Source organism: Boleophthalmus pectinirostris, unplaced genomic scaffold (assembly GCF_026225935.1).
Source record: "Boleophthalmus pectinirostris isolate CB_2022bp ecotype Guang Dong unplaced genomic scaffold, ASM2622593v1 HiC_scaffold_16, whole genome shotgun sequence".
In the NCBI taxonomy this organism is placed as follows: domain Eukaryota; kingdom Metazoa; phylum Chordata; class Actinopteri; order Gobiiformes; family Gobiidae; genus Boleophthalmus; species Boleophthalmus pectinirostris.
In genome coordinates, this window is record NW_026571095.1 from 29,390,469 (window position 1) to 29,412,068 (window position 21,600).

Genomic DNA, 21,600 nt, shown 5'->3' on the forward strand with positions numbered 1-21,600 from the left:
AATATGAGACAGGGCCCCAGGTTATTTTGTTCAGAAAAAGTCGGGCCCCAAGATTGAAAAGGTTAAGAACCCCTGATATAGAGTTCATTTTACCCATGTTTTTGTCCTTCCTAGATTAGATTAGACCTGGTTTAGATCTGATGATACTGAAAAAGCTTTTCTTTGGAGGTACTTGGTGTGAAATCCCATAGCCCTAAACCATTACGATCCCTCTGGGCTTAGTTTTTAAAATGTTCTTTTGTTTCAAACCACAAGAACGCATCACATTTACATCTTTAAATGAGTCTGGGACAGATGGAGCCGACGCTTTTACTGTGAACACAAATGTCAGATTTTGTGAACAATTTGTTAAACTTAAAAAAAAAAAAGCAGGATTTTCTGGTATAGACGTACACTTTGCACTTTGTGAAATGATAAAACAGAGAGATGCGAAGTTACACCAGCTTTAACTAGAAACACAACAACATGAATATACAATGTGAACAATGGAATGAGCTAAAAAAGTCGGGAGCGAAAAGTGCAGATCTTACACTTTGTCAGATGCCAAAATAGTGTCAATGCAAGCCTCAGAAAACTTGGCGCGCTGAAGTCGAAGCTACTTAATGCGATTTTCTTTTTTTTCATTCAAATGAGTCACTTGGCACGACTCAAAGTTTGAAAAGTTCAGTTTATGATAAGAGATAACGTCCTCAAACATGTATATCCGCAGTCAGCTCCTTTCATTCTCCTTAAGGTTTGATCTTCGCCGCATCCGTCAGGTCCGGTCCAGTGCAGAGAGACCGCTGCGCTCTGGAGACGCACGCGGGGCTAAAAGATCTGGTTAATCCACGCTGATACTTTGCAGCGGATGGTATCAACATTCCCCGGGGGTGTGAAGCTAAGTGGAGGCTCTGCTCTGTCTGAAGCTCTGATAATCACGTTAGTCTTTAATCTGATCTTTGTTTTAGTTAACACAATCTGACCAGAAAGAGCTGATTTAGTTGGAATTATAACCGGTGAGTTGATTTGTCTGCTTAAACAAGTCTCTTACAAATAAAATTAGTCTTTCAGTTAGTTTTTTTAGTTAGTCTCTCTCGTCTTTTTGCTGAAAATCAAACTCCTAAACGGGATCTTGAACTCTGGAATTGATCACAGACTCTTGGAAATGTGTTGTTTAAATGAATTTTTTTCTTGAGTTGTCAATCTAAAAAAACGTCAGGCTGTGTTTGCGAATGTGCGCGGTGTATTACCACGGTAACTGCTGAACATTCCACTATAGACATACATGCAGAACACCCCCAGTGTGATGTCGCCGCAAAGCATCAATATTATCTTCTCTCAGTCTCACGTTGCAGATTTAACGCGTTGAACGTCGGCAAGACTCGCTTGGACGTTGGTCACGACAGCTGCCACGGCGGGTTGAAGAATTTGATGGAGTGAGTTTTGGCCCATTTGGCGAACACAGACTTTTCCGTGATGAAGCGGTGTCCTCCGTAGGGGGCGCTCTCGTGCAGCGCGTACTCGGCGCACTCGTCTCGACTGCCCGCCTCGTAGTAGTGGTAAGGGACCTTCCTGTAGCCGTCAGACCTGAGGAGACAAAGAAGGAACGGGTTTGTAACTCCAGAACACAAGTTTATTTTTTACAGAATAACTAAAGAAAGAAAAACATCAAAGAATAGTTCGACTTTTTCCCATAGTGTTTGTTTTTCTGGTGAGTAAAATGTAGCTGTTAAAGTACAGTGTGCAATAGGGTGCATCATTTGCCCAACTTTTTGAAAAATGTTTCAAAATCAATTTGTACCTAGTATCAATTTTTTACACTTGCCAAAGTAAACTTCCATGAGACATTTCATGAAATTGTATTGATGTGTACTGGGTCCACCAAGCCTCTGATGTTTTGTGTCTGTGGACGCTTTAAATCTGAGCTGAAAAATCTGTTTATCTATAATAACATCAAAAATTTGTAACTGTATTCAGTGGTAATTGGATTACAGTTAAAATAAATGGATTACAATGGTGTTATTTTCCTGTTTTCATATTCTGGGCTAAACCAGGATTTAACCAGGTCTAAACCAGGTCTAAACCAGGTCTAAACCAGGTCTAAACACCAGGACTAAACCAGGACTAAACCACCAGGTCTAAACCAGGACTAAACCAGGACTAAACCAGGACTAAACCAGGACTAAACCAGGTCTAAACCAGGACTAAACCAGGACTAAACCAGGACTAAACCAGGACTAAACCAGGTCTAAACCAGGACTAAACCAGGACTAAACCAGGACTAAACCAGGACTAAACCAGGACTAAACCAGGTCTAAACCAGGTAAACCAGGACTAAACCAGGACTCTAAACCAGGTAAACCAGGACTAAACCAGGACTAAACCAGGACTAAACCAGGTAAACCAGGACTAAACCAGGACTAAACCAGGACTAAACCAGGACTAAACCAGGACTAAACCAGGACTAAACCAGGTCTAAACCAGGACTAAACCAGGTCTAAACCAGGACTAAACCAGGACTAAACCAGGACTAAACCAGGACTAAACCAGGACTAAACCAGGACTAAACCAGGACTAAACCAGGACTAAACCAGGACTAAACCAGGACTAAACCAGGTCTAAACCAGGACTAAACCAGGACTAAACCAGGAACTAAACCAGGTCTAAACCAGGACTAAACCAGGACTAAACCAGGTCTAAACCAGGACTAAACCAGGTCTACTAAACCAGGACTAAACCAGGTCTAAACCAGGACTAAACCAGGACTAAAACCAGAAACCAGGACTAAAACCAGGTCTAAACCAGGTCTAAACCAGGACTAAACCAGGACTAAACCAAGGTCTAAACCAGGACTAAACCAGGACTAAACCAGGACTAAACCAGGACTAAACCAAGTCTAAACCAGGACTAAACCAGGTCTAAACCAGGACTAAACCAGGACTAAACCATGCTGTGTGGACCAAGTCTCCTCCTCCTTTATCAATAATATTTTTAATTTGGTTCAGTAAAGTCTGGACTTTTTATTTTCTTTTATCAGACAAAACATCTTAAGTGAAGATTGCCTCATCTTTTTTTCTCTACAGCAAATCAAGTAATCCAAAGTATTCAGATTACATTACTCACCTAAAGTAATTTAATGGATTACGTTACAAACTACATTTTGGGGTATGTAATCTGTAATCTGTAGGGGAATACATTTTAAAAGTAACCTTCCCAACACTGGTAAGGACACATGTTTTTTCAAAGTTTTTACAGTGCAACAAAAAAATCCAAGCTTTTATTTGTGTCTATTTTTTGGCAAAAGAAAGTTACAGACTGATAGATCTGGTTTCAGTGCTGCAGAGACCGGTGAGTCTGACAAATAAAACAAATTTCAATTTTCTTTACTCGTCTAATAGCTGTGTTTATCCAGAGAAAAGCCCAATTTAAACCCACGTCAATGTTTACAAGGCACCGTGATGGAAAATGTGCCTACAGAAATGAGGCTAATGAGGATAATAATGCCCAGGGAATACAGATGAAAAGTATTTTTATTCATGTGTAATCATGTGTTGCACTGTCCCCTTTCAAATAAATGAATCTGATCTAATTTTCCACTTGTAGCACACTTTAAAGGCTGGTCCAAGTCGGCAGTCGGCAGTGGTTTCTTTCATTTTACAGCGTGGTCCTTGTACAAAAACTAAAACGACAAAACAGTTTAAGTGAGTATAAATATTATTTTTTTAGAGATGGGTCAAGATCTCGTGAAACAAAAATGGCACAATATTTTTCACGTACAAATATTTCTTCATTATAGCTACTAGTTGTCAAATTTCGGGAGCCCTACTTATTATACTTTTGTCTGGAAAAAACAGAAACTTTGAAGTCATTTTTGTCAGTTTCACACTTGTCTCTTTATGGCAGAATATCACACTAAACCACAGGTGTCAAACATGCGGCCCGGGGGCCAGATCCGGCCCTCCAATACTTTTAATCTGGCCCTCGGCTGATTTTCTAATAAAATATTTTAATTATATTTTTTATTAAAATATTGTTAATTTTCTGTGGTGTTTATCATAGCAGCGTCTCCAGCGTCTCTGTACGTGGCCCCTCCCACCAGAGCAGCACAAATGAAGACTTGTCTCTTTCCAAACGCTCTTAAAGGACGATCGTTTTGACTGTTGACCATGACACCCTCATCAGAAAAATGTCAAAAATGAGAAAAGTGGAGCCGAGTGCAGGATTTTCCAAGAAAATTTTACTTATTCCTGTTTATATACAAGTTAATGTTAAACAATTTCATGTTAAAACATTGTGTTAAAATTGTATTTTTCTTAAAGTTTCAGGTTGTTCATAATATTATAATATTTTGTAAAAGAAAGAGTTCATCATTTAAAAAATATTTCTGTATTAGATTTGTGTTTCTCTGCACAAATATTTGAACTTATTGTTATTTTTGGGGTTTATATGACATGAGTTTTCTGATCCGGCCCCTTTGGGATCAAAGTCAGTTGGATACGGCCCCCGGACCAAAATGAGTTTGACACCCCTGCACTAAACCATAATTATGCATTGGAATAGGGAAGTTTTTGTCACAGTTTGTTTTAGTTTAAGATCTTATAACTTGACTATTGATACTTTACGGTGACATTGTGCGTTTGTCTGCGGCTCAACACTGTAAAAAGCAATATCTAGGTAAGTGAAAATGGCTTTAATTAAGAATATTTCACTTTATTTGAGTAGATTCAACTTAAAAAGTAAAATTATCTGCCAAAGAAATAAGTGTGTTTTTCTTAATTCAAGCAACATTCGATTTTGTTTCTTATTTTAAGTGCAAAAAGTTGTTGTTTTTCTTATTTTAAGTGTAGCAAGTTGTATTTTCATATTTTAAGTACAAAAAGTCTTGTTCCATTGGTAAATCATTCACATAATTTCACTTTGTGGAAACTGTCTGACCTCGCAGCATTAGGATTTGTTCGCTCAACGATAGCCAGGTACTTTTTTATTTAACCAATCGCTGCTATTTGGTCGTGACGTATGTAACGCGCCAAATCCCGTAGAAAGAAGGGCAAGAACGTCTCTCCCTTTGATAAAATTCATCAAACATTCTCTTTGTTCCGGCTTTAAATCCTTGATCTTGGGAATCGTTGCCAACACAGAATGTCTGTCTTCGTCTACATCCATCTCGACGCTTTGTTTACTGTTGTGCTGCACCAAAAAAAGGACCCAGACAGACGCTTGAGTTGGACGTCATGGCTTCACAGCTCTTCGCTGATTGGCCAATGCGCGCTCTACAACTTCTGCGATTCTTACAAACCGTCTAGTGTATCCGATTCCTGACCTAGCTGCTGGAGAGAAATGAAATTGAGCGAATGGACTAGGTGTCATCAGCCTGACTAAGATAATTTTACTTGTTGAGTGAAATTTACTCAAATCATGGTCAAACTTTGTTAATTCAAGTAATATTAACTTGTCTAGATTTTAATTTTTCTGGTGAATATTAAGCAGTTACCACGGTCACTCTCACCTTTTTGCTGAAAATCAAACTCCTAAACAAGACCATGGACTTTGTATTGATCACAGACTCCTGAAAAAAATCCATGAAATCCATTTGCTATTTTTTATTTTTTTGCTCAGGGTATCCCCAGGTTTGACGACCCCAAAATTTAAGACTTTTTAAAGACCTTTTTAAAATCACTTAAATGAAAATTAAGACCAACATCACACCCATTATGCGCGCGAAAAAACACCAGATCCAATTCTAATAATGACCAATACTCACTGCTTTAAATAACAAACAAAAAAGAAAAAAAAAAAGAAAAAATTTATAGTAGTACGCATTGATTGTAAAATGGCCAAAAAATAATTTATAATGTTAAAATATATTTAGGATTTTTTCCCCCCTATAACTCCATTTAACATCGCACTGCAGCCCGGTTGAGTTTACAAAAAATATAAGTTAATGAAATTTAAGACCTTTGTGAAAAAAAAATAAGACTTAGACAACATAATTTAAGACTTTTTTTAAGGCTTTAATTTAGGAACATGAAATTTAGACCTTTGTGGAAAAAATAAGACTTGGACAACATAATTTAAGACTTTTTTAAGGCTTTAATTTAGGAACATGAAATTTAAATAAGACCTGGACAACATAATTTAAGACTTTTTTTTAAAGACTTTAATTTAGGAACATGAAATTTAAGACCTTTGTGAAAAAAATAAGACTTGGACAACATAATTTAAGACTTTTTTAAGGCTTTAATTTAGGAACATGAAATTTAAATAAGACCTGGACAACATAATTTAAGACTTTTTTTAAGGCCTTTAATTTAGGAACATGAAATTTAAGACCTTTGTGAAAAAAATAAGACTTGGACAACATAATTTAAGACTTTTTTTAAGGCTTTAATTTAGGAACATGAAATTTAAGACCTTTGTGAAAAAAATAAGACTTGGACAACATAATTTAAGACTTTTTTAAGGCCTTAATTTAGGAACATGAAATTTAAGTAAGACCTTTGTGAAAAAATAAGACTTGGACAACATAATTTAAGACTTTTTTTAAGGCTTTAATTTAGGAACATGAAATTTATGACCTTTGTGAAACAAATAAGACTTGGACAACATAATTTAAGACTTTTTTTAAGACCCTAATTTAGTGACATGAAATTTAAGTAAGACCTTTATGAAAAATAAGACCTGGACAACATAATTTAAGACTTTTTTTAAAGACCTTAATTTAGGAACATGAAATTTAAGACCTTTTTAAGACTTTTAAGACCTGTTGGTAGTGTCATGATTGTGTCATAAACATACAGGCCGACCACCCCCTGCGTGACGTCTCTGAAAAGTCTCAACAGATCGTAAACACACTACTTTTTCACTCATCTTCTTTTTTTATCTCATATAACCGTAAATACACACTTATACTATAACACAATGAATTTCACAGCTTTAATATAAATACCGTAACACATTTTCTTATTAGTACCAGACGCAGGAGCTGTTTAAAAGTACTGTGTCCCTGGAAAAGCACCAGCAGCAGCAGCCCACTTACATCTGTCTAAACACTGCACAGAAATCAGAGCGTTTTTAATATCACAAACCTTCTCTTTATTGCTTTTCATTGTCCCACCTTTGTATTATTGGAGCTTTTATTTGCAGTCCACAACAATAAGCCGAGCCGTGTATCACTGTATTGACTTTAAATTGCACTGAAGTGGCTGGCGGTGGGTCCCCTGTGCGTCTCTTACGGTCTCTAGCTCCGTAGGGTCTCGTCTGCGCCTGCCCTCTGCTTTTAAAACCTCAGATGAAATAATGAGGAAAGTGAATTATGGGCCTCTTAAACAAGCCCTCAAGGACGGCGAGCTACACTCCACCCGCGCCACAGATACACAAGCGCCATACATAACTGCCTCATTTTGGTTTGTTTAAAGGTGCGTTGCGTAACTTTTCGGTCGGGGGGGTCCTTGCTGTGTCTGGAATGTTCCACAGTGTGACATTAAACAGCTCTACTTTGCTTATTATTCAATTAAAGGTAGTTTTAAAGCTCAAAAATACCTAGAAAAAAAGGAATTTGACTGTGACTGTGCGGGGTCGCCTCTCCACAGATCTGACTTGTAACTTGGTCCGGTTTGGTCGCCATGAAGATAGAAAGGTTTAATGCCATACTGTGAAACATTCCAGACAAAGCAATAACATGTCCAGGGAGAATAATTTGATGTACCTTCACCCAGAAAAGTTACACAATGCACTTTAAAACATTTCAAATTACCGTAGTTTTTGGACTATAAGGCGCAATATCAATAATGTTGAATTCTCTTGTCTATTTTCATACATAAGGTGCACTGGATTATAAGGCACATTAAGCGAAACAAACGGACAACACTTCGACCCGTCTACGATCAATCGGCAGGTCGTGGTGTAATTCGTCCGGCGTTAATAATAATTAATCATTTAAGTTTGGATTTTTATTTCCTATGAGGACGACTCAAATATACAATGAGTAATAATGTGTTTAATGCAGCTTTGCGCTCGTTTGTTTACATTTTACAGAAATGAAACTTAAAACCACATGGCTAATTTGCATAAATTATAAGCGCTGAAAAAACAGCTCGCTCCTTGTGCGCTGATGCGGTTCAGCTTCTGTCAGATTCTGCGAAGCTCCTGACTACGGTAGCTGTAATACTTCTACTAATACTTCATAATACTTTTTTTTTTTTTTCTTTTTGAAAAAATCAACAAAATACAAGATGCAGGCTAGTGTTATAACTTTTTTACAACCTCTATACCCTGTATCATATTTTGATGAACTTTTGCTAGTAATGAAAGAAATTGACCTTCAGTTGGTCATATTTTTGAAAAAAGTTCCCCCGGACTCAAAATGAAGTTTTTGTAAAGCCGACCAACAACCAGAATAAAACTGTTAGAAGGTTAATATCTGTTCAGTCATACAATAAACAAAGGCAATTTTCTCTTTAATAACACAGGAACAAAACACATAATCAGGGTAAAGATCATATAAAATAGGCCACTAAAATCAAAAAAATTATGATTGTCTTTTTTAAAACAGTGTTAAAAATGGAATTTGGTTTCTTCAATTATACCAAAAAGTTCATCCAATCATGATGCAGGACTTTGATTTTGGAAAAAAAGTTCAAAAAGTTATAATCCTAAAGCAGACGTGTTATTTGCCAAAAATTATTTTAAAAAAAAGTCTGTGACAACTTTTGAGGATTTCCTCATAGGACCAGGTCAGATGGTGGGGGTCAGAGGGGCTGGGGGGCTGGAGTCGGTTGTGGACCTTAGTTTGATGACCCCTGCAATAGAGCTCTGGAAGGAATGAGTTACGCATTCAGTTTTGTTTGTTTTAATCTATATTTTATCGCTTATATACAATCAGTTGTACGTGAAATTGTAAATGCAAACTTGCTGTTCATACGCTGCTTTTCTGTTTTGGAACATTGTCATTGTTTAAAAGGGTTTGGCGTTATAAGTACTTTTTACTTCAGCCTAAACCCTTTTGGTCATGATTTATGAGGTTGTAATCTGTTTTGTTTTGAAGTTCTGCAAAATGACTGAATAAACTACTACTACTACTAAAAAAACTATACATATATATCGTTCATTGCAATATTTCTCTATATCGTGCTTCAAAATTTACTATCGTGACATTTTGTGCCAGCCCCAAGCCTGGATAAACGCAGCATGAATCATTTCTTTCCGTAGACTGAACTCCGGGCGGTTGTTGTGGGCTGTTGGCAGTGTGAGTAAAATAGATTTGGACTTCTCCAGGTGGAAGCTTTTCTCTGTGGAGGTGATGGAGACAGAGAGGCCCAGGCACGGATCCAAGTCTGAGTGGCCTCCTGCCAGAACCCAACCACCAGCCGCCCCCTGCTCTCCTCCGCCGCTCTCAACAACTCAATCAACAGGTTGTACTAGCACCATTTATCAGAAATAGCGTCGAGTCTGTCTGCGTTTGAAGTGAAAACGTGAAATCCGAGCAGAGAAAGTGAGACAAGCCGGCAAACATCTGTGTCATGGCAGAAGCACAAATGGAATAATCGTCCTAAAAGTGGACCTGGTTTACAGAATCAACTATTAAGAGCTTTTAACCATGTTGTAGTTGTTTACTTTTCATTTACCGTCTGAAACTAATGAAAATAGGGCTGCTCAATAATGGAAAAAATCATTATCACCATTATTTTGGGCAATATTGAAATCACGATTATTAAAACGATAATTTTTTAGTTGCACAACGCATTTATTCAGCATTTCTCTCTCAAAAAAACAACAAAACACTTAGTTTTGCATAAATTATCAATAACATTCAAATTGAAAATAAATATAGGCTACAAATATGAACCTTAGAGCAGTTTTGTAATGTATAAAACAGAAAATGAATAAAATAAACTTTGAACATGAAATAAGGCATAAAAAAATATAAATGTATTCAAAATAAACTATATATCCAGCTGTTCTATAATCTCTTTATTAAAAAAATTAAATAAATATACTTATTCATATAAAAAAATATCCCAAAATAAACTTTGTTAAGCTTTACGGCGCACTCACACTAGACCTTTAGAACCGTGCTGTACTCAAGTACAATTGCCTAAGGTTTTAAGTTTAGCACTCACACCTGAGGTTACGTTTACACTGAAACAAATCACTGTGTCACTGTATCGGAAACGATTTGCGTCCAGACACGTCGTTTCTATGTCGCGAAATCACCTGAAATGCTGGTTACATGACTAGGCTGCCGTCACGTTGTCACGACGTCACGCGGGCGGTAAAAACAAGGAAGTGGAGCACCGTGTCTGAAGTTGGAGCAGCCGATTTCGAGTCGAGGAAGATGGCAAGCGTGAAGAGTCTTTTCGTGGACCGATGATGAGGTTCAGTTGTGACTGAATGTATCACTGGATTTTAAGACGAGCATGGCGACTCAGAGTGTGGACTGGGAATCTGTGCAAGTAGTTCTAGCGACGCGGTTTCCCGTTTGTCTATGGTTTATTTAAGCTGTTTTCTGCAATAGCCTCACATGACCAATGTCACAAACCCAGCGAATCAGGAAGGTGCAAGTCACAGTGACGTGGTCCAATAAGGACACAACTACAGCTCCTACATCAGCGTTAGGGATGGGCATTCGATTAAATTTTCTTAATCGATTAATAATTAATGTTTTTTATATTAAAATGATCATCATTATTATTACTATCTGCACTACTAATCTGCATAAATAAATTCAACTTTATGACATATAAACTGTAACGACTCTAGAGCCACATCAGCCCGTTTGACATTATAATGTGTTTAATGCACAAGTCTCACAGAAATGAAACATAAAACCACATGGCTAATTTGCATAAACTAAGCGAAGGGGAAAAAAAACAGCTCTTGTGCTCTGATGCGACACGACTCAGTGGAATACAGGTTAGTGTGACCATATCAAAACCAGGACACCGTACGGGGGGCGGGAGGTGGGGCCTCGTCATTGACATTGTGCTACTTTCACCTGGCAAAGCTTTTTAATGTTTTTGGTGTCTTGGTGAACTTTTTCCTACTGGACACAGAAACATATGTGCTGCTTTTTACACTGTGCACATGGAGTCACACTTGTCCCGACCGGAACGGAAAGCGTGGAATTTCTTGTACAAATCATCGTTAAATACACATTTGTGCTTCGGTACGTTGCAGACTGACCGACTGTTTGTGTCTCGCTCCTTCTGAGTGCAGAGAGACACATGTACAGACCCTGTTTGTCCCCGGACACGAACGTTTGGTCACTCTACGTTACGCACAGCAACCTACATTCGGTTTGTCGATAAAAATGAACATAATCAATGAAATTCTTAATGATCAATTATTGATTAATCGACTAATCATGCCCATCCCTAATCAGCATATCAGCGTTTTCAGGCATCCGCACGGAGCTGGATCGGATCTGTGCTCAGACGAATTTGTGGGAGCTGGCGACACCAGATCGTTCCGTCTCTGGAGCCGTTTTCCATCAGATTAGTGCGGACGAACACTGCATCCACCACGAAAACGACTCAAATACGAACTTGTGTGGACGGGGCCTGAGCCGCGGCTGATGACGTCACCAGACAGCCCTGTTTGTTTACATGTGGAGCAACAGAGATAAAACTTTAGCGGAGAAAACATGTGCTGTGATACGAGCTTCTCCGTGAGTTTATGGATGTAAATACAGCGCGGAGGTGTGAGGACGGGAGGAGACGACGATGCAAAACTTTTGTCTCTACAGTCCTTACTGAAGGTGAGCGCGGAGTTTATTCACTGTTTTTATCATATGAGTAACATCAGCGCACCTGACAGGGATCATATAGTGAAAGTCCTGGTGTGAGTGCCCCCGAAATTGTTTTCAACTTGATTACACGAATTTGGCACAAGAAATAGAAATCGTGATCAAAATTTGACTAATTGCACAGCCTCACGGCAAAGTATCAATCAAAAACACGACTTTCTGCTTGAATCGTCATAAACATTACTTATACTTTACGCACAATCCAATTCACAACCAAAAATGTAATGTGTCCTACCAAAATCTCTCCATTCATCACAGCTCCGCGCGCTCGTATTCAAAATTATGCTAAAATATCGCCGCGCCTCGAAGAATACGGAGAGGTGGGAAAAAACTGGCTTCGAAAATGAAGTTATCACACCTGAACATGTGGCACGCAGGCTTTGATTCGGCCTCCCGCTGCGACGGAGGGAACGCGGAGGAGAAGAAAGACGGGATGTTCGCGGCGTATTAGAGGAAACCGGTTTGATTTTAGCACCAAAGATAAACGGAGGGTGAAAAAGAGGAGAGAGAAACAGAGAGAGAGACGGAGCGATCAGATACGAGGAGGGTCTGCCCCGAGCTATGTGTGCTGTTTATTATGACAAAGAGAGAGGGATGGAGGAGAGAGAGAGAATGAAAGAGAAAAAGGAGGTTGGTAGAGAGAGAAAGAGAGGAGAGGTAGGAACAGAGAGAGGAGAGAGGAGGAGAGAGAAAGGGAGAGATGTAGGGAAAGAGAAAGGAAGAGAGAGAGAAAGGGGAGAGGGAATGAAAGAGAAGGAGGGAGGTGAGTAGAGAGAGAAAGAGAGGGAGGAGGTTGGGACAAAGAGGGAGGAGAGATGGTCAGAGAGAGGGAGAGAGAAAGAGGGAGGGACAGAAGGAAGGAAGGCAGGAAGGGAAAGAGCGAGAGAGAGAGGGAGGGATGCTGGGAAAAAGAAAGGGAGGGAGATAGAGAGAGAAAGAGAAGGAGGAGGTTGGGACAAAGAAGGAGGGAGGTTGGGAGAGAGAGAGGAGAGAAGGAAGACAGGAAGGGGGGGAGAGAGAGAGAGAGAGAGAGAGGGAGGGATGGTGGGGAAGAGAAAGGGAGGGAGAGAGTGAGAAAGGGAAGAAAAAAAATGGGGAAAGAAAGTGGGAAGGGATGGAGGGAAAAGTGAGAGGGAAGAGAGAGAGAGGAGAGAGAAGGAGGGAGGTTGGTAGAGAGAGAAAGAGAGGGAAGAGGTTGGGACAAAGAGGGAGGAGAGAGGGACAGAGGGAGGTAGTGAGGAAGATGGAAGGAGAGCGAGAGAACGAGAGAGAGAGAGAGATAGAAGAAGGGAAAGAGAATGGGAGGCTGGTACAGAGAGAGAGGAGAGAAGGATGGAGGGAGAGAGAGAGAGAGGGAGTAAGGGTGAGAAGGAAGAAGGCAGGAAGAGAGACAGAGAGGGAGGATTGTTGGGAAAGAGAAAGGGATGGAGAGAGTGAGAGAAAAAGAGAAGACAAGAGAAAGAGAGAGAATGAAAGAGAGGGACATTGGGAGAAAGAGAAAGAGATGGAAAGGAAGGTAAGGGTCTGCCCAGAGCTGTGTGTGTTGTTTTTTTATGAGAAAGAGAGAGGGATGGAAGAAGGAGAGAGAGGAGAGAGAGAGAGAGAGAGAGAGAGAGAAGGAGGGAGGTTAATAGAGAGAGAAAAAAGGGAGGAGGTTGGGACAGAGAGAGAGGCGAGATGGACGAAGAGAGGGAGAGAGAAAGAGAGAGGGAGGGAGAGAAGGAAGGAAGGCAGGAAGGGAGAGAGCGAGAGAGAGGGGAAGGGATGCTGGGGAAGAGAAAGGGAGGGAGGGAGATGGAGAGAGAAAGAGAAGAAAGAAGAGATAAAGGGGGAGAAAGAGAGAATGAAAAAGAGGGAGGGAGGTTGGTAGAAAGAGAAAGAGAAGGAGGAGGTTGGGACAAAGAGAGAGGGAGATTGGGAGACGGAGAGAGGAGAGAAGGAAGGCAGGAAGGGGGGGAGAGAGAGAGAGAGAAGGAGGGATGCTGGGAAAGAGAAAGGGAGGGAGAGAGAAAGAGAAGAAAGAAAAGGGGGAAAGAAAGTGGGGAGGGATGGAGGGAAAAGAGAGAGGGGAGAGAGAGAGAGAGGAGAGAGAAGGAGGGAAGTTGGTAGAGAGAGAAAGAGAGGGAGGAGGTAGGGACAAAGAGGGAGGAGAGAGGGACAGAGGGAGGTAGTGAGGAAGATGGAGGGAAGGAGAGAGAGAGATGTAGGGAATGAGAAAGGAAGAGAGAGTGAAAGGGGAGAGAGAATGAAAGAGAAGGAGGGAGATTGGTAGAGAGAGAAAGAGAGAGGGAAGGAGAGAGTGAGGGAGAGAGAGAGGAGGTTGGGACAGAGGGAGGTAGTGAGTGAGAAAGAAGGAGGGAAGGAGAGAGAGGGAGGGATGCTGGGAAAAAGAAAGGGAAGGAGACAGAGAGAGAAAGAGAAGAAAGAAGAGAGAAACGGGGAGAGAGAGAATGAAAGAGAGGGTGGGAGGCTGGTAGAGAGAGAAAGAGGGAGGAGGCTGGGACAAAGAGGGAGGAGAGAGGGATGGCGGCACGGAAAGAGAAAGAGGAAGGGAGAGAGCGAGAGAGAGAGGAAGGGATGCTGGGGAAGAGAAAGGGAGGGGGATAGAGAGAGAAAGAGAAGAAAGAAGAGAGAAAGGGAGAGAGAGAATGAAAGAGAGGGAGGGAGAGAGAGAGGGAAGGGACAGAGGGAGGGAGAGAGAAAGGAAGGGAAGGCGAGAGAAAGGGAGAGATGTAGGGAAAGAGAAAGGAAGAGAGAGAGAAAGGGGAGAGAGAATGAAAGAGAAGGAGGGAGGTGAGTAGAGAGAGAAAGAGAGGGAGGAGGTTGGGACAGAGAGGGAGGAGAGATGGTCAGAGAGAGGGAGAGAGAAAGAGGGAGGGACAGAAGGAAGGAAGGCAGGAAGGGAAAGAGCGAGAGAGAGAGGGAGGGATGCTGGGAAAAAGAAAGGGAGGGAGATAGAGAGAGAAAGAGAAGAAAGAAGAGAGAAAGCGGGAGAGAGAGAACAAATGAAAGAGAGAGTGGGTGGCTGGTAGAGAGAGAAAGAGAGGGAGGAGGCTGGGACAAAGAGGGAGGAGAGAGGGATGGAGGGAGGAAGGGAAAGAGAAAGGAGGAGGGAAGGAGAGAGAGAGAGGGAGGAAGGAAGGAAGCAAGGCAGGAAGGGAGAGAGAGAGGGAGTGAGTGATGTTGAGAAGGAGAAAGGGAGTGAGAGGGAGATAGAGAGAGAAAGAGAAGAAAGAAGACAGAAAGGGAGAGAGAGAGAATGAAAGAGAGGGAGGGAGGTTGGCAGAGAGAGAGAAAGAGAAGGAAGGAGGGAGAGAGAGAGGGAGTAAGGGTGAGAAGGAAGAAGGCAGGAAGAGAGACAGAGAGGGAGGATAGAGAAAAGGATGGATGTTGGGAAAGAGAAAGGGATGGAGAGAGTGAGAGAAAAAGAGAAGACAGAAGAGAGAAAGAGAGAGAGAGAATGAAAAGAGAGGGACATTGGGAGAAAGAGAAAGAGAGAGGGAAAGGAAGGTAAGGGTTTGCCCCGAGCTGTATGTGTTGTTTTTTATGAGAAAGAGAAGGGATGGAAGAAGGAGAGAGAGGAGAGAGAGAGAGAGGAGGGAGGTTAATAGAGAGAGAAAAAAGGGAGGAGGTTGGGACAGAGAGAGAGGCGAGATGGACGAAGAGAGGAGAGAGAAAGAGAGAGGAGGGAGAGAAGGAAAGAAGGCAGGAAGGGAGAGAGCGAGAGAGAGGGGAAGGGATGCTGGGAAGAGAAAGGAGGGAAGGGAGATGGGAAGAAAGAGAAGAAAGAAGAATAAAGGGGAGAAAGAGAGAATGAAAAAGAGGGAGGGAGGTTGGTAGAAAGAGAAAGAGAAGGAGGAGGGGACAAGAGAGAGGGAGATTGGGAGACGGAGAGAGAGGAGAGAAGGAAGGCAGGAAGGGGGGAGAGAGAGAGAGAAAGGAGGATGCTGGGAAAGAGAAAGGGAGGGAGAGAGAAAGAGAAGAAAGAAAGGGGAAAGAAAGTGGGGAGGGATGGAGGGGAAGAGAGAGGGAGAGAGGAGAGAGAAGGAGAGAGAGAGAAAGGGAGAGAGAAAAGAGGGAGAGAAGGAGAGAGGATAGTGAGAAGAGGAGAGGAAGGAGAGAGAGAGATGTAGGGAAGAGAAAGGAGAGAGAGTGAAAGGGGAGAAGAGAATGAAAGAGAAGAGGAGATTGGAGAGAGAGAAGAGAGAGGGAAGAGAGAGTGAGGGAGAGAAGGAAAGAAGGAAGAAGGAGAAGAGAAGGAGTGGGACAGAGGGAGGTAGTGAGTGAGAAGAAGGAGGAAGGAGAAGAGGAGGGATGCTGGGAAAAAGAGAAGAGAAAGAGAAGAAAGAAGAAGAAAGGGGAGAGAGAGAGAATGAAAGAGAGGGTGGGAGGCTGGTAGAGAGAGAAAGAGGGAGGAAGCTGGGACAAAGAGGGAGAAGAGGGACGGCGGTACGGAAAGAGAAAGAGGAAGGGAGAGAGAGGAGAGAGAGGAAGGATGCTGGGGAAGGAAAGGGAGGGGGATAGAAGAGAAAGAGAAGAAAGAAGAAGAAAGGGGAAGGAATAAAGAGAGGGAGGGAGAGAAGAGAGGAGAGAGGACAGGAAGGCGAGAGAAAGGAGAGATGTGGGAAAGAGAAAGGAAGAGAGAGAGAAAGGGGAGAGAGAATGAAAGAGAAGGAGGGGTGAGTAGAGAGAGAAAGAGAGGGAGGAGGAGGGACAAAGAGGAGGAGAGATGGTCAGAGAAAGGAGAGAGAAAGAGAGGGAGGACAGAAGAAGAAGCAGAAGAAAGAGGAGAGAGAGAGATGCTGGGAAAAAGAAGGAAGAGAGAGAGAAAGGGAGAGAGAATGAAAGAGAAGGAGGAGGATTGGTAGAGAGAGAAAGGAGAGAGGAAGGGAGAGTGAGGAGAGAGAGAGAGAAGGGGACAGAGGGAGGTAGAGAGAGAGAGAAGAAGGAGGGATGCTGGGAAAGAAGAAAGAAAAGGGGACAAGAGAGAGGGAGAAGAGGAGGAAAAGAGAGAGGGGAGAAGAGAGAGAGGAGAGAGAAGGAGGGAATTGGTTAGAGAGAGAAAGAGGGAGGAGGCTGGGACAAAGAGGGAGGAGAGAGGGAGGGAGGTACGGAAAGAGAAAGAGGAAGGAGAGAGAGAGAAGAGAGAATGAGAAAGGAAGAGAGAGGAAAGAGAAGGAAGGAGATAGAGAGAGAGAGAAGAAAGAAGAGAGAGGGAGAGGAGAGAGTGAGGGAGAGGAAGGAAAGAAGGCAGGAAGAGAGAGAGAGAGAAAGGGAGGGATGTTGGGAAAGAGAACAGGAGAGAAAGAGAAGAGAGAAAGGGAGAGAGAGAGAATGAAAGAGACGGTTGTTGGGAAAGGGAGAGAGAGAAAGAAATGGAGGGAAAGCATCTGCCCTGAGCTATGTGTTCTGTTTATTATAACAAAGAGAGGGGGATGAAGGGAGGGAGGGAGGAGAAAGAGAGGAGAGAGAGAAGAGAGAGAATGAAAGAGAAGGAGGGAGGTTGTTAGAGAGAGAAAGAGAAGGAGGAGGTTGGGACAGAGAGTGAGAAGAGAGGGATGGAGGGAAGGAGAGAGAAAAAGGGAGGGAAGGAGAGAGAGAGAGAGGGAGGGAAGGGAGAGAGAGAGAGAGAGAGAGATGTTGGGAAAGAGAAAGAGAAAGGGAGGGATTGAGTGCTAAAGACGGACATAGAAAAAAAGAGAAGGAAGAAGAAAGAAAAGGGGAGAGAGAGAATGAAAGAGAGGGACGTTGGGAGAGAAAGAGATGGAGGGAAAGAGTCTGAGGGAGGGAGGAGGAAGAGAGGAGAGAGGGATTGAGGAAGGGATTGAGAAAGAGAAAGAGAGGAGAGAGTGAGAGAGAAAGAGAGGGATGTTGGAAGAAGGAGAGAAAGCGACGGAAGGAAAAAGGTCTGCCCTGTGCTATGTGTGCTGTTTATTATGACAAAGATGAAAGGGATGGAGGTTGGGAAAAAAGAAAGAGGAAGAGAGAGAGACGGAGGAAGAGAGTGAAGGAGAGAGGGATGGAAGGAGGTGGAGAGAAGATGGGAGAGTGTAAAGCTAAATAAAGAAATGCGGGTAGAGGAGGATGAAGAGAAATGAGAGAGACAGAGAGGGAGAGACGGAGGAGGAGAGGAGGATAACGAAGGGAGGAAGGGAGGTGGAGAAAGAGGGGAGGAGCGGGAGGGTGAGTTAGAAAAAAGGAGAGAAATGAGGAAGCTAAAAGAAACGGGACCTGAGGGAGCGGAGGGGAGTCGGGTGGTCATATTTTGCAGGTATTGTCAACAAGTCCCTGTGTGGTTCTGAAAATAACTCCAACTTAATGAACGAGTGAAACGTTGCCAGGTTTGGTTTCGGTTTTGTCCCAGTTTTGGTTGAGCGGCTCAAGAGTCCACGGCCCGACTGGACTCTACAGCGCCCCCTGCTGTCCTCTGCTTCTCCAGATTCACAGCACACTCCTTACGGGATTTTTAAGTGATGGTGACACTTCTGGTCCAACACAACGACTGTAAATAAAAATGGATTTAGGCTACGTTCAGACTGCAGGGTTTAACGCTCAAGTCGGATTTTTTAGTGAAATCTGATTTTTTTTTTTGCGAGGTCGTTCACATCTGGGTCCGGTCAAGTGGTAACGGAGGGAAACAGGGGCAGATTTTTTACATTCAAATGTCTCTTATTCAGAAACTAGAGGGACTATTGAAATAAGTAAAGTATCAGAATGTAGGAAAGAGTTACACTCCAACAGGGTAAAGTTAAACCTGTGATATTCTTTCAAGTTGTTGACAAAAAATTTAAAAACTCATGTCGGTAACGGAGGGAATGAAATATGCAGCACTTTTTGGGCAATAAATACAAACAGTGATAACTCTTGGTTCTCACTTACATATCCTTAACAAACTGGTTTGAATATTTACTTCATATAGTTTTCTACCATATGGTACAAGATTAGGTTAAAAAACCTCTTACTTTTTGAGTCATGAGATTTTTTTATTAAGAAAGGTCATGGTAACGGAGGGAAAAGTAACGGAGGGAAAATTGTTCAAACAAGTAGAAGGTGCATGATTTTACATAATTTGTCGCTTTTTTCTTCCAAATACTTTAATATTACTTCAAAATGAAAGGAAACTATTTCTATAAAATATGTCAGTCCTTCCAAGAAAGTTTTATCATTTTAAATTTTTTTTTTGAAAAATCATGTACCTTCATCAACAGTTCAAAGATGGAATAACACAAGATATGATGAAATACATCAGTTTATTTACATGATTTTGCAGGTCTTTGAAATTTGGGAAATAATTTTTGTTCCATGTTTCATACATGGTCTGTTTAAAACATATGTAACTTTTAGAACCAAAAATGGGTACAGAAAAAAGGTCAACAGTTTCATAAACTAGAGTACATATGTATCTGTTCAATACATTTTTATATCAGATGCATTAACTTGAATTTTTGGCCTTGCTGTTTACTTCTGCTTGACTGGGCCCTTTTCCAATTAAATGTGACTTGTATGTGACTCCAGTGTGAACATTAAACGGCCCGAAAGTGTCCCGCACTGGAGACACGATGACGTCAAACCGCAGCGAGCGTGCTCTGTGTTTACAGAAGTTGTCCAAACATGGACGCGAGCATTGAGCACCTGGAGATTTTAAAGTTCCTCTCGTTCCGGAGCCAGAACATGAACAACTTACTTGTTTTAAGGAGGAGATTGAGAAGGAGAAGGACGAGGTTTTTGGCCGTGGTGTTTTGTGGGACAGCGGCAGCGACGTCCGTTGAAAGGAACGTGTGGATGTGGAGACGTAGCCAAGAGTGGTGAGTGGTGATGTGCTTCGCTTCAGTGACACGGAGTTCATTAACAATTTTCACCTACTTCAGCTCAGAATAGTGACGTTTGTTGCTTGTTGATAACGTGTAGGTCGGATGAATGCACTTTGGCCGTTCAGACTGAAGTCGCATGTCAAAAGATCAGATATGTATCGGTTTCAGAAGCACATATCCAAGTGTCCTGGGTCGCATTTAAAAAAAACAGATCTGTGTCGTTCAGACTGTCATTAAAAGATCAGATACAGGTCACATAGGGCCTATATTCTTTAACAACCGTCACACTTTCTTTAAATATCAGACAAACTGCACGGTCCTTACGTTGAACAAAAAAATAATTGGTCGTCCTCTGTTCTTTGAAAACTCCACACTCTCTGTCAACTTTTCGTACTTTTAACACTCGCCATTTTTCTGTCCTTAACTGCACTACAGAACTCTGCTTGTGCGTCGACTGTTACCGTTTGATCTCGAGCTTGTCAGGTGACGAAAGTTACGGCAAAAATACCGTTCATATTAATAATTTACAAGTTATATCATAAGTATTAAATTATATTTGGAACAACATTATTTTTCCAAATATTCATTACAATAACTATCATTTAGATTGCAACGTGTTTGTCATCGCAAAAACATATACTTTCAAAAAAATAAAGTTCATCCTATGATCAATTCTTGTAGGTTCGTTTTGAAATCCACACTTTCGCAGTCTCATTTTTAAATGTTAAAACCGAGCCAATTTCTAAAGGTCGTCAAAACGTCTTTAGTGATACAGCGGAGGTGTCAAAAGTCGTCATTCGTCAAATGTCGTCTTCATGGGGGAAAGCGTTAAAAGCAAAACAAACATGACAGCTTGGAAAAAACCAACAAAAGAGTCTTGAGAAATAGCACAGACTTGAACAAAATCAACAGTCGAAGCAACAAACTATTACTTATCTCAGGTAAAAGAAGTTCTGTATTATTTATGTTCTGAATATTACGAGAATTTTTGAGAAGAGATGTCTGCAAATTGCTACAAATTTGCAGCTGTGGTTGGATCGTCTCGAGTTTGGATGGATTTTTTTTTCAGTTTTTGCCCATGTACCACTAAGAAACCTACTTGGATGATTATTTAAAGCTGAAAATCACATTATATCACTAAATAAAGGTTGTTTGTGTTGACGTCGTAGTATCAGGATGCTGTATGAGTTGTTCCTTACTTGCAGTAGGTGTGGTTGATCATGCCGTACACGTGGATCTCTTTGCACATGTCCATGGCCAGGATCAGAGTGAACCAGCCCGTGCTCAGGTACGAGCCCGACTGGATCCTACAACACACAAAAACACAAATATAAAGGTTAGTCAGAGGCGCCAAAGAGCACAGGAGCCAAAAAACGTACTCGAGTAAGAATAACATCACCTCAAAATAATATTAGTCAAGGAAAGAGGCTACATTAACTCATATTATTTACTTGAACATTTACTTTTCTAGCAGCATCGGTTTTCTCTTTGAAGTTACAGTACTCTTACTTGAGTAAAAGTTGTAGTTCCTCTTCCCACTGTGAGTGACAAAAGCTCTATGTTGACGATATAATATGGTTAGAACATTTGTGTTTCTTGCGGTGCTCCTTCACACATGATTTAGGCTACGTTTATAAGACGACGGTCCGAGCAGAAGATGCAAAAGTGCCGCCGTGTCTTCACTTTTTATTCCGCGTTTAGACGAGCGTTTTCGGGAAGAAATCTGTGTGTATACGGTGACGCAAAAGAGTGGGGAATTAGATCGGGTATGCATGTAATCCGACGTGTTTGTTTCTGTGTACTGTAAACGTGTACGCGACGTGAGCAGATCTGACCAGAGTTTTGCGTCTTGGGCAGTGTAGACGGAAACGCTACGGCGGAAAGTATTCAACTTTTCCACTCTGGAGTTTGGTTTCAGATTTTTGCTTTTTTAAGCCCCAAAAACGCCGTCACCGTCTAAACAAAAAAGGCACTTCCGATAAAATATTTTGTCGTTTTTACCCGCAA

The 21,600-nt window shown here is 41.6% G+C and overlaps 1 protein-coding gene across 2 annotated transcripts in view; it reads right to left on the reverse strand.

The window, feature by feature from the left end:
- Nucleotides 1-305: 305 nt before the first annotated feature.
- st6galnac3 (ST6 (alpha-N-acetyl-neuraminyl-2,3-beta-galactosyl-1,3)-N-acetylgalactosaminide alpha-2,6-sialyltransferase 3) overlaps nt 306-21,600 on the reverse strand; it is a 278,580-nt gene continuing 257,285 nt past the window's right edge. For both annotated transcript variants that reach the window (XM_020919867.2, XM_055152090.1), the window contains exons 4-5: nt 20,793-20,900; nt 306-1,566 (exon numbers count right to left, since the gene is read on the reverse strand). In XM_020919867.2, the coding sequence (XP_020775526.1) occupies nt 1,377-1,566; nt 20,793-20,900 (298 nt within the window). In that variant the 3' untranslated portion in view covers nt 306-1,376. The remainder of the gene's footprint in view (nt 1,567-20,792; nt 20,901-21,600) is intronic.